Raw genomic sequence first — 16,482 nt, 5'->3', positions numbered from 1 at the left:
CTATACTCTCTCCACTATCTTCTTTTCTCTCCATCTTCGTCCGCCTCCCCCTCTCTCCCTATTTATTCCAGAACCCTCACCCCATCCCCCTCTCTGATGAAGGGTCTAGGCCCGAAACGTCAGCTTTTGTGCTCCTGAGATGCTGCTTGACCTGCTGTGTTCATCCAGCCTCACATTTTATTATCTTGGAATTCTCCAGCATCTGCAGTTCCCATTATCTCTCATTCCCTGTGGTTGACCACTTGATACTGGTGTCCAGCCACACAGCCATCTACCTCCTCCGTCCGTGTCCTCCCAGTAAACAATTTTAGATCCTACTCACCAAATTATCCTGGATTGCATGAGGTTTTACCTTTAAATATATTTATATGTATCAAACAGGCCATTTGGCCCAACAAGTCCACACCACCCCTCCAAAGAGCATCCCACCCAGACCCATCCCCCTGCCCTATCCCCGTATTTCCCATGGCTAGCATACCTAACCCACGCATACCTGAATACTGTGGGCAATTTAACATGGCCCAGCCAGGTAATGTGCACATCTTCGGACTGAGAGGGCAAACTGGAGCAGCCGGCGGAAACCCACGCAGACACTGGGAGAATGTGCAAACTCCACACAAACAGCTATCTGAGGATGGAATCGAACCCAGGTCCCTGGTGCTGTCAAGCGTCAGTGCTGACCATTGAGCCACCATGCCACTCTACGTAACCTCCGTATCCCCCTCTCCCTCATATATGGATCAAGCCTCCCTCTTACAATGAATGGAATTTCAAATTGGCTATTAAAAAATATCTTTGGGAGGATCTCCTTCATAATAGGCTAACATTTTGCCAGTATTCACAGCATGCTGCTCTACAGGGCTTTCTCTCTGTGCCAGTATTTTACAGTTCCCCTCACTGTTTCTCTTGTATCTAATTATCCTCAGTATTGGAGCTACATGTTTAAATTTAGATTTTAGACCAGTAATTCTGGTAACTGAGGTGTCGAACTAAACCGAATCGCTAGTACAGGTGCGATTGTCTGAACAGCCTCATTTGTACTTTGAGATTCTTTGCTCAAAATGTTAACTTGTGTATTTGTCTGAAACGTCAAGGATTGTAATTACCTGGATTTCCCACTCCACATTAGCTAACCCATGACCTCCAATGCTTTCTTTCCATTGAAGCCCAGGATGGTGTGGACGTTGACCGCCCACAATGGCCAGTTGCTTCAGTGCTCACTGCTCGGCTCCGACGTCTCATAACAGCCTACCAGCGCTGCAATCGTAAAGAGATGGTGAGGATGGAATCTTTAGCTCGCAATAACCGGCGTCGTTGGTATCCACAGGATGAGATCTGGGGAAGAGTACCAGAAATGGACATTGTTACCATGGATATCCAACAACGGTAAACAGTTATAGATTTTAAAAGCGCAGATAATGCCTTAAGTGTTGCTGCCAAAGACACATTTCATTGAAACATTCATTTTGCACTCAAGAAGACATATTTCACTAGGATGAGTTCAAGAGAAAACAGTGTTTATGCTGTGCGAATGGAGAGTATTGATTGGTTAGTGTGTTTGTCTTGGACGATACACCAGTTTAGTGCTGATTGACATTTAACTGCCAGGCTTTGTTTAAATTTCAATGGAGCAGATTGACGTTGATTAATCAAGACGTTGCCCTGAGAAATCAATTAGCTAATAGCTGTCACCACTCTTTGGAGTTGAAAGAGATGCTGTGTGTATAGTTCAAAACCGAAAAAACTATGGATGCTGTAAATCAGAATCAGAAACAGAAACAGAAGTTGCTGGAAGCTCAGCAGGTCTGGCAGCATCTATGAAGAGAAAATCAGTGTTAACATTTTGGATTTGGTGGTTTGGTTACTTCTGAGGAAGGGTCACCGGACCTTAAATGTTAACTCTGATTTTTTTCTTCAGCTGTGCATATAGTAGTTCTTTCTGTCTGCGAAGAACAGAGCCCTGTCTACTGAAATGTTTAGTTTCCAGTCAATAAAAATACACCACTATGCAACCCCAAGCTAAATTGGTTATCAGCACAACTCCTCTCTTGCTCATCACTTGCCAACCTATCAGCACTCCCCTCTCAAGCAGCTTAAATATTTGTTTTCACTTTGAATTAGTCTTCTTGTAAAATGTTCTGATGAGTGCAACATGATAAGCTTTGACAAAATGCCTCTCTTTTTCAAGTCTCAAGTTTTCAATTTATAAATTATTCACTTAAGTGTTGAGTTTACAATCTGTACCTAAGATTGAATGCTGTTAGCACTCACAAGCAGTATCCCAGAACCAGCTGACCCCTACTTTGACAAAAGTACAATCTTGATGCAATTGTACACTGTTTGCTCTCCCCCTTATGTTGTGATTTGCAAAGTCACTTGAATACTTCATTTTTTAATACAAAAAGAAAATTTTAGAAAGCACTCTCTCCAATACAAGCAGGGAAGATATTTTTGGATCTACTGCTGTTGCAGGGACTATACTTAGAGCGATATTTATACTGACTTACAGTGATTGCAATATTGTTCGGGTTTGAAGGAGGCCTTTTTCCTCTGATTTCATTGGCCTTTCTTAGAAACCTAGAGTACAGAAGAGGTCTATCAGACCATCAAGTCTGTACGACCAAAACTGCACTAAATCTATACAAATCCCACATTCCAGCACTTGGCCTATTGCTTTGATTGTTGTGTTCATTTAAGTATTTTTAAAACGTTGTGACGTTACCCATCTCAACTGCCCTCCTGGGAAGTGCATTCCAACCCTCTCTTCAACCCACACCCCCCTCCCCCCAAACCATCAAATTCCTTCCAAGCCTCCTGCCTTCCATCCTAGAAGTCTCCCTTGATCTTGACCTTTCAACTAAGGGGAACAGCTGCTGTCTATCCAGCCTGTCCACATCCCTCATCATCTCTTAGACCTCAATCAGGCCCTCCTGTTAATCTTCTGTGTTCCAAAACACAAACCCAAGTTTATCCAGCCTCTCTGTTTCAGCAGAAAAACTGCATCCCAGGAATGTCTGTGAATCTGTCCTTTGCATCTGCTCCAGTGCCGTCACATCCTTCCTATAGTGTGGTAACCAGAACTGCACACAGTAATCTAGCTGTGGCCTAATCAAAGTCCTATACACCCCCAACTTAATCTCCCGGCGTTTATAATCTGTGCCTTGACTGACACAGGCAAGTGTCTCATATGCTGCCTTAACCACCCTGTTAATGTACTCTGCCAGTTTCAGGGATTTACAGAATCCCTGCAGTGTGGAAACAAGCCCTTTTGGCCCAACAAGTCCACTCAGAACCTCAAACCATCCCACCCAAGCTACACATCTCTGAACACTACGGGCAATTTAACATGGCCAGTCCACCTAACCTGCACATCTGCAAATCAGAGCACCTGGAGGAAACCCACGCAGACGTGAGGAGAACATGCAAAACTCTACACACAGTCGCCCAAGGGTGGAATCAAACCTGGGTCCCTGGCGCTGAGGCAGCAATGCTAACCACTGAGCCACCGTGCCGTTATGGACAAACACTCTCAAGATCCTGATGTTCCTAAGCACTTCTAAGTGTCTTCCCATTCATTGAGTAGTCCTTTGTGTTATTACTTCTTCCAAAATGTATCACCTTTCATTTTATCAGGGAAATTCCATCTGACCTGTCTGTTTCTATTCTCTGGTAACCTGACACCTTCCTCACTGTCAACTTCTCAGTCAATCTTCAATTCATCACCACCTCCCATTTTCTCATCTTCATTGTTTGTGTTGATCATGAACAATAAGGGACCCAGCACTGGTCCCTGTGGTATACCACTGCACATCAGCTCCAGTCACACAGCCATCTATCACCATTCTTTGTCTTTTGTCACCAAACCGATTTTTTGGATGCATCTTGCCAAGTTTGCCTGGATCCCATGTGATTTTGTCTCCTTTATCAACCTCCCATGTGGGACCTTGTGGAAAGGCTTTGCTGAAATCCATATAAACTATGCAACTGCTCCACCCTCATCGACGTGCCTGGTCACCTCCACAACAGTTGCAACCAGATTTGTTAGGTATGACCTCCATCTGACAAAGCCATGCTGACAATCTCTGATCAAACCTTGCCTCTCTAAATGGAGATGAATTCTCTCATTCAGTATTTTCTCAAGTAGTGAAATACATTGTTCTGTAATTTCGTGTTTATCTCTAACACCCCTTATTTTGAAAAGTGGAACCACATTAGTCACCCTCCAGTCAACGGGCTCCTCGCCTGTGGCCAGAGAGAAATTAAAAATTTGGCTCACAGCCCCAGTGAATTCCTCTCTTGTTTCCCATAGCAGCCTGGGATACAACTCATCCAGACCAGGATAGTTATTCAGTGCTAACCTTGCCAAAATCTCCAATACTTCTTCATTCCCTATGTCAAACTTCTTACGAATCTCACAGTGCCTCTTCCCGAGTTCTGTAACTACATCCTCCTTTTCCAACCTAAAGACAGATGTGATGTACTCCTTTAACATTCTCCAATGAATTCTAGCAACCAAGGTGGAAATATGTGCGTGGAGCCAATGGGTACTCCCCTTTCTGTGGGGTTATCCTCAACTCTTTGATATACTTGTAGAATATCTTGGGATTCTTCCTAACCTTACCCACTAATGTTTCTTTCATGCCCCTTTGTTTGCTCCCCAAATTACCACCTTAAGTTTCCCCTGTCCATTGCATACTCCACGAGGACCTGTGTTGAGTTACTCCTTTTCTACCAGTTATATATCCCTCTTTTCCATTTTATCCAGTCCTGGACAGTTTTCTGGGCTTGTTGTTCCCACATATCACCCTGAAGAGAGCATATTGGAACTGTACTGTCCCCAGTACATTTTTGAATGCCTTCTACTGTTCTGCTCTGGATTTACACTCAGGTGGCTGTTCCCAGTTTATTTTGGTAAGATCCTGCCTTATTTTAATAAAATCTGCTTTCCTCACCAATCTAAAGATTTTTCCCCCACAGGCCATCTTTACCTGTTCTTTAACAAAGCTTAGAACATAGAGTGTTTGTAGTCGCTCTTAGTGAAATGCTCACCCACTGTCACTTTGAACACCCCCCAGAATGATGTCCAACACTGCACTGTCCCTCATTAGACCATCTACACGTTGAGAGGAAAAGCGCTGTCAAATACATTTCGTGAAACCTGTCCCCTGCAAACCCTTTACACCATGACTCTACCAGTTAATGTTAAAGAAGTTGAAATTCACCAATACAGTCATCCTGTTATTGCTTTTATACAGCTCGGTCAATTGAATACACACCTGCTCGCTGACTATTTGAGGGCCTTTAATACAGTCCTAACAGTGTGGCTTGCATCCTTTTTATTCTTAAATTGAATCCGCAAAGCCTCATTTGTCTGCCCTGACTGCAATAACTGACTCCTTGAAGGCATTGTCATGTGCTAATTCACACAGTAAGCGATAACTGCAGAAGACTTTGCACAAGGACCATAAGACCTAGAAACGGCATTAGCTCATTTTGCCCATTGTGTCTTCTCTAGCATTCAATGAGATTATGGCTGATCTGATTACCCTCAACTCCACTTCCCTGCCTTTTCCTCTTTGCGCTTGATTCTCTTACTAATTAAAAATCTTCACGTCTCAACCTTGAATATAACAAATGGCTCAGCCTCTTCAGCCCTATGTGGTAAAGAATTCCACAAATTCCCAACCTCGGAACAAATTTCTGATTTTGAGTAACTCCTTGTTCTGAGATGATGCTTTCTGATCTGGACTGGCCCACAAGTGGAAACAATGTTTCCACGCCTACCCTGTCAAGAGCCCTAAGAATTTCTCTGCTGTAGCTTTTTTGCAGTCTTTCTCCATGTAAGTAATATTCGGCTCCTCTGTTCTTCCTGCCACAGTACGTAACTTTACACTTGTATTCTTTGTATTCCAGATTGTATTTCCCGTACCATATTATTGCCCACTGCTCATGCTGTCTGTATTCTGTCACAGACTCTCAATGCCATCCCTTGCCTTCCCATCTATTTTTGTGACATCTGCAATCTTGGCAATAGTATGTTCACTTTCCTCATACAAATCATTTACAGGACAAAAGGAGGCTATTTAGACCGTCAGCCACATCCTCTTCATCCCATTCTGCACTTATTTGGTAATTGCAAAATGGAACTGCCTCTTGCTCTTGGCTAGAATTGTCAACTTTCATTTCTTATCCCTGTTTAGCTGGACGAGGAGGGAGCAGACAGATTTCTATCGTGTGGTTTCGACATTTGGTGTGGTGTATGATCCTGACAGGAAACAGTTTAACTGGAACCAGTTTCGCAGCTTTGCCAGGTTAGAAAGGAAAACGGATGGGAGCCTGGAAAGGTATTTTCGAAGCTTTATGGCAATGTGCCGGAGCGTGTGCCGTTTGCCTCCAAGGAAAGAAGGTGAGTTCTGAGTTATTGTTCCTTGATGTGTCAAATTTCAGAAACTTCATGGTGCCTGGTCCTGCCGCCAGTTACATCGAGGCAAAACAGAAGGAGCTCAGTTTCGTTCCTTCCTTTCTCTGATAAAAGCAAAATACTAAAGATGCTGTAGACCGGGAATAAAAGCAAAGTTGGAGTAGTGATGGAGATGCCACTATTGACTTGTGGGGATGAGGGGAAGTCAGTTGTAGCTCGATTCCAATCGTTACCAAGTGCCTGTTGCTCAAAGGTGAACAAGTAGATATGAGGTAACAAAGTGGAGCTGGATGAACACAGCAGGCCAAGCAGCATCTTAGGAGCACAAAAGCTGATGTTTCGGGCCTAGACCCTTCATCAGAGAGCTCTTTGTTATCTTGGATTCTCCAGCATCTGCAGTTCCCATTATCGTAGGTAGATATGAGGTGATGTGTTTTCTCTGTTGGCTGACAGGCTGTTCAGTTTTGAAAGTAGATGAAGCCATGGTCTCATGGATAAGTTGCTGGTGAGTGATTGAATCATACCTTGCCATGAATCAAAACCTTATGGGGAAACCTGAGGGAAGAGGGGGAGAAATGCCATCTTTAAAAGCAGGTAGACTCTATCCACATCAGAGTGAGTAGCTGAGCTCTGGGTGGAAGGTTTATGTTTTTCCGTAGTCTGACTTCTGTTTCAGATACGTTAAAAATGTGGATCCCTAGATTTTGCCCTGGATGGATATTTTGGTGGGCAGCTCAGTTTCTGATGTCTGACTCTTTCGTTGTACTGAACTGGTACAACATGGCAGCAATGTTCAGAAGGAAAGTCATATTGGACTTGGAACATTAACTCAGTTTCCATCTTTCTACAGATCTTACCAGGCCTGCTAATGTTTTCCAGCACTTTCTATTTTGATTTCAAATCCCCAGAATCTAGTTATTTTGCTTTTATCTTGGATCCCTTGGCTTTGTCAATGAATTGCCCCTTTATTAATTACTTGGATGAAGACAGCGAGTGCGTTGCAGTCACTTCTGTTGACAATACAAAGATCAGTCGGAAAGCAAGTTAAGAGGAGGGCATAAAGAGTTTGCAAAGAGATATAGATAGGTTAAGTCAGTGGGCAAACACTTGGTAAAGAAGTGTAATGTAGGAAACTGAGAAGCTATCCACGTCAACAAGAAGGATAGAAAAGCAGAACGTTTTTTAAATGAAGAGAGACTGCAGAATGCTGCAGTACAGAGGATTAGGATGTCACAGAATTGTTGCGGTCCAGAATGAGGCCAGTTGGCTCATGATGCCTGCTTCAGCTCTTCAAACGCATTATACCCTAGTACCAATCTCCTGCCTTTCCCCCACAGCCTTCTGCACTATTTCTGTTCAAAAAAATCTGATGCCCTCTTGAATGCCTCGATTGAACCTTCCCTCATTGCATTTCCAGACAGTGCATTCCATACTCTTACTACTTGCTGTGTGAGGAAGTTCTTCTCACTTCATCTTTGCCTCTTTTGCACATCACTTTAAATCTGTACCTTCTCATTCCATTTTTCATCCTTTTATGAGCAGGAGCGGCTTCTAAATATCTACTCCATCCAGCCACTTGTAATTTTGAAAGCCTGTGTGAAAACTCATCTTAGCCTTGGTCTTTCCAGGGTGAACAGCCCTTGCAATTGATTGGATGGGGGTTTGCTGGTGATGGTGCAGGTGCTACTATGCTCAGGCCAGGGTGGAGCTGCATTGTTCAGGTTTGGGCCTTGACCTGGAGCAGCACTGGGACCTGTAGCTTCTGTTCTTGCCTGCATTGGAAATAATAGGGGAGGCGCTGAATTGAAAATCCAGAGACCCATGGAGCGTTCTGGGGACCCAGCAGATGGTCAAATTTGAATTCAATAAAAATCTGGAATTAGGAGTCTAACAATGCCCGTGAAACATTGCTGATTGTTGGGAAAACCCATCTGGTTCATTAATGTCATTTAGGAAGGAAACTGCCCTGCACACCTGGTGTGACCAACATGTGACTCCAGACCCATAGCAATGTGGTTGACACTTAATTGCCCCCTGTACAATTAGAAATGGGCAGTAAATGCTGGCCTAGCCAGTGATGCCCTTGTCCTGTGAATGAATGAATAAATTTTTTAAAATTTGCTGATCATTCATTTGACTGATGCCTGGGTTGACGGGCTTGCCTTATGAGTAATGTCTGCTAATCTTCACCGTTTAGAAGAATAAACGGTAATCTTATTGACACTTCTCAGATTCTGAAGGGCCTGGACAGGGTAGATGTTGAGAGGATGTTTCCATTTGGAGGAACCCAGAACTAGGAGACTCAGTTTAAAATTAAAGGGTCTTCTACTTATGATGGAAATGGGTAGGAATTTCTTCTCTGTAGGATTCTCTTCCTCAGAGAACAGTGATGACTTGATAATTGAATTAATTCAAAGCTGAGTTAGACAAATTTTTGATTGTCAAGGGCATTGAGGGTTACGGAGTGTGGAATGAAGACTGTGATCAAATCAGCACAATCTTATTGCATGGTGAAACAGGTTTGAGAGATCTAATGACCGATTCCTCCTATCTTACATTCATACATTTCATCCAGATTTAGTCTGAACACTGGGTTTCTGACTCTCATGCATTGGCTCATGAGGGAAATCTGCAGCGGTGAATTTACAAAGCATGATTATCTAATGGCCCGTTTCTTTACTGTTGCAGAGCCTTCAGACCCCAGCATTTTTGTTGAGCCTATCACAGAAGAACGCGCTTCAAGGACTCTGTACCGGATTGAACTGTTGCGGAAAGTTCGGGAGCAGGTACTCCGGAGCCCACAACTGAATGAACGGCTAAAACTCTGCCGCCCTAGTCTGTACCTGCCAGTGTGGTGGGAATGCGGCAAACATGACCGTGATCTGCTGATTGGCACAGCCAAACATGGCCTCAGTCGGACAGACTACTACATTCTTAATGATCCTCAACTTTCTTTCCGGGAGGCCCACAGGAACTATGTGCAGAATGGAAGCAGCTACTTCCAGAATGTCCCAGCACCTTACAGCCAATCCTCACTCAACCTCAGCCAATCTGCATCCCCTGCATCCACTGTACTCACTCTAGGTGAGAAAGACAATATTGAGCAGATGGATACAGAGCAGGAGAAAATGGAAGAGGCTTTAGAAGAGCCAAGCCCAAAAGCAGGAGCACTTGGTGCTTGTTTGGAAGTGAAGAGTGAAGAGGATGCTGCTGACTGCACAAGCAGGTGTGATGCTTCCCAAGCTAAAGTGAGGCCACCTGACCCAGTGGCTACAAGGAATGAATGGGGAGCTGCAAATTGCATTCAGGCTGGATTTTTTAGTATACCAAATTCGCACATGGAGTCTAAAGGAACAAGTGAGTTTGGTGGAAACTGCAATGAGGACAATGGGGGAGACAGTTTGCAAAGTCCTATCCTTAAATGCAGCTCTTCAATGGAAAACTTGCAGGCTGTGTGTGGCGATGCCAACCAGACTGGAATAAACTGTTTGAACTTTGTGCAGGTGAAATCCAATGGCGTATTGGAGTTGCAAACTGTATCTGAGAAGATGGCAGACAGTGTAGTAGCACCTGTATGTAGTATAGCTGGAGCAGAACCTGTGATGGACACAGTACTTGGTGTGATTGCAAAACATGACCTTAAACAGTGCGAGCTGCTGAAAGCTGAAAATGAATGTTCAGAAGATAAGCAGTCAACAGAGATAACTGATCGTGAGAACGTAATGATCGAACATACCTATGACATGCCGGCTAAATATCTGGCTGTGGGTCATGTGCAGACTGCAGCCAATGGCATTGACAAATCACAAGCTGAAATCAATCAGTTGTCTGACCCGAACACTCCAGCTGCAGTTCCTAAAGATTCAGAGGTCTCTAATGATTTGAAGCTGATGGAAGCTACGTCAGGCCGTGAACAGCAAGCTGTAACTGTGAGTGAGAACAGCTCAACAAAGGAAGCTGGAAACATGACCAATGTGCATGTTGAATCAGGTCATGCACCATTTGAGGCCGTTGGTGTGAAATGCCTGCCAAGTGGACTTCAGTCCTTCAGAGCGGCCCATTCTGTTGTGAAGATAGCGGATGCTGCACCAGGGTCACCGTCAGATCGAGTAGATGTGGCCCCCATAAAGCAGGAGATGACATTCAGACATCTCCTTGAGGACTGTGTCAAGGAACGTGACAGTCCATGTGAAACAGAAGAGAAATCTGAGGAAGATGGCTCTCAGCCTGAAGGTGGTTGGTTTTCATTTTTCTTAAATGTTTCTGGCATCGCAAATGTATCAGGGACCCTTAAAGCACAAACTGCATGGGAGACCGTCTCTTAAATTTACTTTTAACCTCATTCTGTTCTTTAATAATCTAATTCTTAAAGTTTACAGATTGCACTAGTGAGCATTTAGTTTGTGTTAGCAACTTGTTAACCCTGAGGGCCATCGAGTTGTGCTAGATCCTGAACATAGGGACTGAAAGGCATGTTTTAAGAAAAGTACTTGAGGCTAAAAAACTTTCATTCTGAGAACAGATTGCATTGATTAGGCATGAGTCTGGAAAATATGGGGTGGTCTATGAGAGATGGCCAGGCATGCCAGGAGAAGCACCAGGCATGCCTAAAATGAGCAGTCAACCCAGTAAAGTTCCCAACAGGACTATTTGCATGCCAGGCAGCAAAAGCAGCATGTGATAAATAGAGCTAATCTCTGCGGTCCTACCACGTCCAGTCGTGAATGGTGGTCGACAATTAAACAACTCACTGGAGAAGAAGTTCCACAAATATCCCCATCCTGATGATGGAAGAGCTTAGCACATTTGTGCAAAAGATAGGGCTGAAGCATTTGCAGCAATCTTCAGCTAGAAGTGTCGAGTGGATGATCCATCTTGGCCTCCTCCAGAAGTCCCTAGCATTACAGATACCAGTCTTCAGCCAATTTGATTCACCCTTTAGAACTGAGACGAGGAATAATTTCTTCAACCAGAAGGCAGTATGTCTGTGGAACTGATTGCTGCAGAATGCGTTGGAGGCCAAGATATTGAGTGTATTTAAGACAAGAGATAATAGATTCTTGATTAGTAAAGGGATCAAGTGTTACAGGGAGAAGGCATCTCTCAGACTGCTAACTATATTGGAACTTCATAGTGACTAGTATACATTGGATCAGTTGCTAAGATAAATATCCAGAGTTTTGAAATATCACATGGATTCTTAGGTACAGCATCTGACAAGAGGTGTGGAGACAGGCTGACTTTTGAAATATTAAGCCAATATTTTAACTGTCTGTTCATTTTAAGTTGTTTGTGGGATTTGTTTAGCAATGACAATACAGCATGCCTGTCTCTAGTTACCATGATGATATTAAGAATTACATTGAAAACCTGGTAATATATCAATCATTACCCTGAAAGACATCGGTAATACTGTTGCGTTTTAGTGACAGATGAACAATTGACAAAATTTTGAAACTTGCCACAACAAGGCTTGGAAGTGAAACCCCTAGGTTGCTAAACTGTCATCACAAAAAAGCTAAAATTATATACCCCTACCGTTATTACAACAAGAATGTTGATCTTCTCAGCTATCGCACTGAAGAATTTTGATGAGGAGAGTAATACATCTACCAGCCTGGGTCAAGATGAGATCCAGGACAACCTTCTTCAGGATATCCGAGAGCCAACCATTGCTCAGCTGCTTCAAGAGAAGACACTGTATTCTTCTGCAGAGTGGCCAAAGGTATTTTGGAGATTAGGGACAGCCGTTTGGTGGAAGGACGACAGGCTGCTGGGGATAGGGGTTATACTGTAATCCAGGCTGACAGTCCACTGTTGTATTGTCAGAATGGCCAACTTCCACATGAAATTTCAAATCTGTACGCTGTCTTGAATCAAACTAAACATCCCATGGCCAACTTTGAACTTCAAAGAGCTGTGGAATTCCGCTTAGTGATCTGTTCAATATTTATATCTCAACTTGAATCTTAAAAGCAAATAGGAATTTATATTCTTGCTGTCTGCATGTTGGCTGCAGTGTCTCTGACAGTGTAGCAGACTAATGGTAATGTCATTGGACTAATAATCCAGATGCCCAGGCTAATGCTGTAGGGACACAGATTCAAGGTGGAATTTAAATTCGGTTAATAAATCTGGAATTAAAAACTAGTCTTGGTAATAATGACCGACACATTATCGTTGATTATTATAAAACTCTTCTCTGATTTGTGTAAGGGAGGAAATTTGCTGCCCTTACCCTATGACTCCAGACCCACAGCAGTGTGGGTTTAGTCTTAGCTGCCCTCTGAAATGACCAAGGAAGCCACTTCATTCAAAGACACTTGGGGTGGTCAACAAATGCTGGCAGCTACAAGCCTTGAAAATAAACAAAAAACACAATTCAGAAGTACTTCCTTGACTGTTAGGCAAGTTTGTTTGTTCCTTACTTCTGTTAGATCGCTGCACAAGAGCAATCTTAAATTGATAAAAGCCAATTTTCTTGTATCCAAACTTCAGGTACGTAATTAAGCTTTTTTTTTTGCTTTTAACACCCTCAGGACCGAGTCATCATAAACCGCATTGACAACATCTGTCACGCTGTGTTAAAAGGGAAATGGCCATCAGCACAGCAGCAGAGCCTTGAACCTCAGGGCGGGATATATTCAATGGGTACTCTGACAGATCCTCTGAACACGAGGAGCTGCCTGAGCGTTCCAGTGCAAGCTCAACACACCCTCAGCATTGCTGATGGCTCCATGTCTACCCAACACCTCACAAAGGTATGTTATCCCCACTCTAGACCTTACCTGGGGTAATTGATTAATCAGTGTTATTACTGAATTCCTGGTTCTGATTATACTCAATAAAGATCACAGCTGGTGGGATGGTGGGGTTAAGGCGACAGAAAATATAGGAAATGAAACTGTATATTCCTTGAGTTGTTCGTAATGACCTTAATGTAGAGCCTAAGAGAATGTACAATGGGGCCATGCACTCATAACTCTCAGAAGAATATCCTTCAATCCTGTTCCAGGCTTTTAAATGAGATACCTTATTAGTCCCACTCCCCTGATCTTTTATCAAAAGATATAGCCCTTCAAATCTTTCCCCTGCTTCTAACATGAAATTTTGCCCTTTGATGTATTCGTCCCAAATTCAACCTGTATCCACAGCTTGTTGAGTTGGTGCATTTCAGATCATCATTATTTGCTGCATAGAAAGCCCTTTGATCATGACCTGGGATCACAGACATGTTATGATGCAGAAGAAAGCCACTAAGCCCATTGTGTCCACGCCAGCTCTCCAAATGAACGTGATGATTTAATGCCATTCTCCACTCACTCCAACCCTTTCATGATTTTGAAAAGTTCAATCACATCCTATATTAGCTGCCTTTCCTCCAACAAGAATTAGTCCCAACCTATTCTCATAATTTAAGTTTCTCAACCCTGAAATCATTCATGTAAATCTCTTCTATAGCCTCTCTGATCACTTTGCATTCTTCATAAAGTGTGGTGCCCAGAGCACTACTGTAACTGAGGTCTAACTAATGTTTTACACAAGTTCAGCATCACCTCCTTTTTCTTGTGTTTATGTCTCTATTAATAAATAAAGTCTGCTTTGCTTAATGCTGTCTCCACCTATCCTGACATCTTCAGTGATCTGTGCACCCAGGTCCCGTACCCTCAAAGTACAGCACAGAAAAAGGCCCTTTGGCCTGTTGAGTCTCTACCAGTCAGAAATAAGCACCTAATTATTCTAATCCCATCTTCCAGCACTTGGCCAGTTGACTAATATGCCTTGACATCACAACTGCACATCTAAATACTTCATAAATCTTCATAGAATCCTTACAGTGTAAAAGCAGGCCATTTAGCCCATTGAGTCCACACAAGCTTCCGAAGAGCACCTCACACAGAGCCACAGATCCTATTCCATGGTTAATTCACCTAGCCTTCACATCCCTGAATGCTATGGGTAGTTTAGTATAGACAAACCACCTAATCTGCACATCTTTGGACTGTGAGAGGAAACCCACGCAGACACAGGAAGAATGTGCACACTCCACACAGACAGTAGCCCAAGGCTGGAATCGAACCTGGGTGCCGTGCATTGTGAGGCAGCAGTGCTACCCTACTGCCCATGTTATGAAGGTTTCTGCCTCTACGCCGCTCAGACAGTGAGTTCCAGATTTCCTCCGCCCACTGGTGGAAAACATTTTTTTCTCCTGCCCCTTACCTTAAACCCCTTATGGTCATTGATCCCTCCACCATGGGGAGAAATTCCTTTGTATCTACTGTATCTGTGCCCCTCATGATTTTATGCATCTCTACTATGTCCCCTCTCAGTCATATTCTACTCCCATGGAAGACATCCTCAGTCTGTCCAGTCCCTCTTCATAACTAAAACTTTCCAGCCCAGGCACTATCCTGGTAAATCTCCTGTGTACATTGCCCAGTGCTATCACATCCCTCCCAAATCTGCCTTCCAGAACTGGATTCAAAACTGTAGCTGTTTCCTCAGCAAAGTCCTGTACAGCTTCAGCATAACCTCCTGCGCTCTGCTTTGTCTAATAAAGGCAAGTATCCCAACTGTCACCATAACCACTTTATCCTACAACCTTAAGGGAGGAGTCTGCACGAATCCCAAGGTCCCTCTGATCTGCGGTACTTCCCAGGGCCGTACTGTTCATCTTGTATTTGCATAACTTGTTTATCCTGCTCAAATGCTTCATCTCACACTTATTCGGGTTGAATTTTTTTCTGTTCTCACACTGGTATTCTTTGTTTTATATTGTCTCTCTATGTTCTTTCTCCCAAAATGCATTACCGCACACTTGTCTGCATTGAACTTCATATGCCATCAATCCTCCAATTCCACCATTTATCTATGTTCATTGTCATCACAGTTTACACTGCTTCCAAGTTTCATGCTATCTGAAAACGTTAAAATTGTCCCTGTGTATCAAGATCTAGGTCATAAATACAAATTTAGAATCTTTTATCTGAAAACCTAGGGCCCAGCTAGTTTTCAGAAAGAGAATATTTGCATTTTTTTGGAATACCTTAACTGTTATTAGTCCATTCGGGCCCATTCAGACCTTTTGAGGAAAGCATCACTTTTAGGTCCATTCGGGTCCACTTCAGGCTTTTTCAGTTTTCGGACATGTGGGTAAAGGATACTTGAGCTGCGTATCAGTAAAAGCAAGTGCCCCAATGCTGATTGATGGCTCAATGTGATAAAACACTCATTTGATTCCTTAAAAATATCTCAACTTTCTTGTTCCAAACTCCAAATAGGTTAACTGTTCTCACGCTACCCATAATTATTTCAATAGGCTGTGATTTATTTTCTTGAATGAAGCAAAAATAATTGTAGGATTTTCCTTGAAGAATTACAAATCCAGTGCCAAGCCTCAGTCCCAGCTGATTATCATCCCCTTTCATTTGAAAATGAATCATAGAACATAGAACAATACAGTGCAGAACAGGCCCTTCGGCCCTCGATGTTGCGCTGACCTGTGAACTAATCTAAGCCCCTCCCCCTACACTATCCCATCATTATCCATATGCTTATCCAAGGACTGTTTAAATGCCCCTAATGTGGCTGAGTTAACTACATTGGCAGGCAGGGCGTTCCACGCCCTTACCACTCTTTGAGTAAAGAACCTGCCTCTGACATTTGTCTTAAATCTATCACCCCTCAATTTGTAGCTATGCCCCCTTGTACAAGCTGAAGTCATCATCCTCGGAAAAAGACTCTCACTGTCCACCCTGTCTAATCCTCTGATCATCTTATATGTCTCTATTAAATCCCCTCTTAGCCGCCTTCTCTCCAATGAGAGCAGACCCAAGTCCCTCAGCCTTTCTTCATAGGGCCAGCCCTCCAGACCAGGCAACGTCCTGTTAAATCTCCTCTGCACCTTTTCCAATGCTTCCACATCCTTCCTGTAATGGGGCGACCAGAACTGCACGCAATACTCCAAGTGAGGCTGCACTAGTGTTTTGTACAGTTGTGGCATGACATCACAGCTCCGGAACTCAATCCCTCTACCAATAACACCGTAAGCCTTCTTAATA

At 43.3% G+C, this 16,482-nt stretch overlaps 1 protein-coding gene across 5 annotated transcripts in view; it reads left to right on the top strand.

The window, feature by feature from the left end:
• Positions 1–16,482, top strand: part of chd6 (chromodomain helicase DNA binding protein 6) — a 266,089-nt gene that overhangs the window by 222,318 nt on the left and 27,289 nt on the right. For all 5 annotated transcript variants that reach the window (XM_059652680.1, XM_059652681.1, XM_059652682.1 and 2 more), the window contains 5 exons: positions 1,167–1,386; positions 6,201–6,406; positions 9,110–10,654; positions 11,992–12,146; positions 12,961–13,182. In XM_059652680.1, the coding sequence (XP_059508663.1) occupies positions 1,167–1,386; positions 6,201–6,406; positions 9,110–10,654; positions 11,992–12,146; positions 12,961–13,182 (2,348 nt within the window). The remainder of the gene's footprint in view (positions 1–1,166; positions 1,387–6,200; positions 6,407–9,109; positions 10,655–11,991; positions 12,147–12,960; positions 13,183–16,482) is intronic.

This window comes from Stegostoma tigrinum, chromosome 19, assembly GCF_030684315.1.
Source record: "Stegostoma tigrinum isolate sSteTig4 chromosome 19, sSteTig4.hap1, whole genome shotgun sequence".
Classification (NCBI taxonomy): domain Eukaryota; kingdom Metazoa; phylum Chordata; class Chondrichthyes; order Orectolobiformes; family Stegostomatidae; genus Stegostoma; species Stegostoma tigrinum.
The sequence above is the reverse complement of the archived record's forward strand: the minus strand, read 5'-3'. Positions and strand labels throughout refer to the sequence as shown.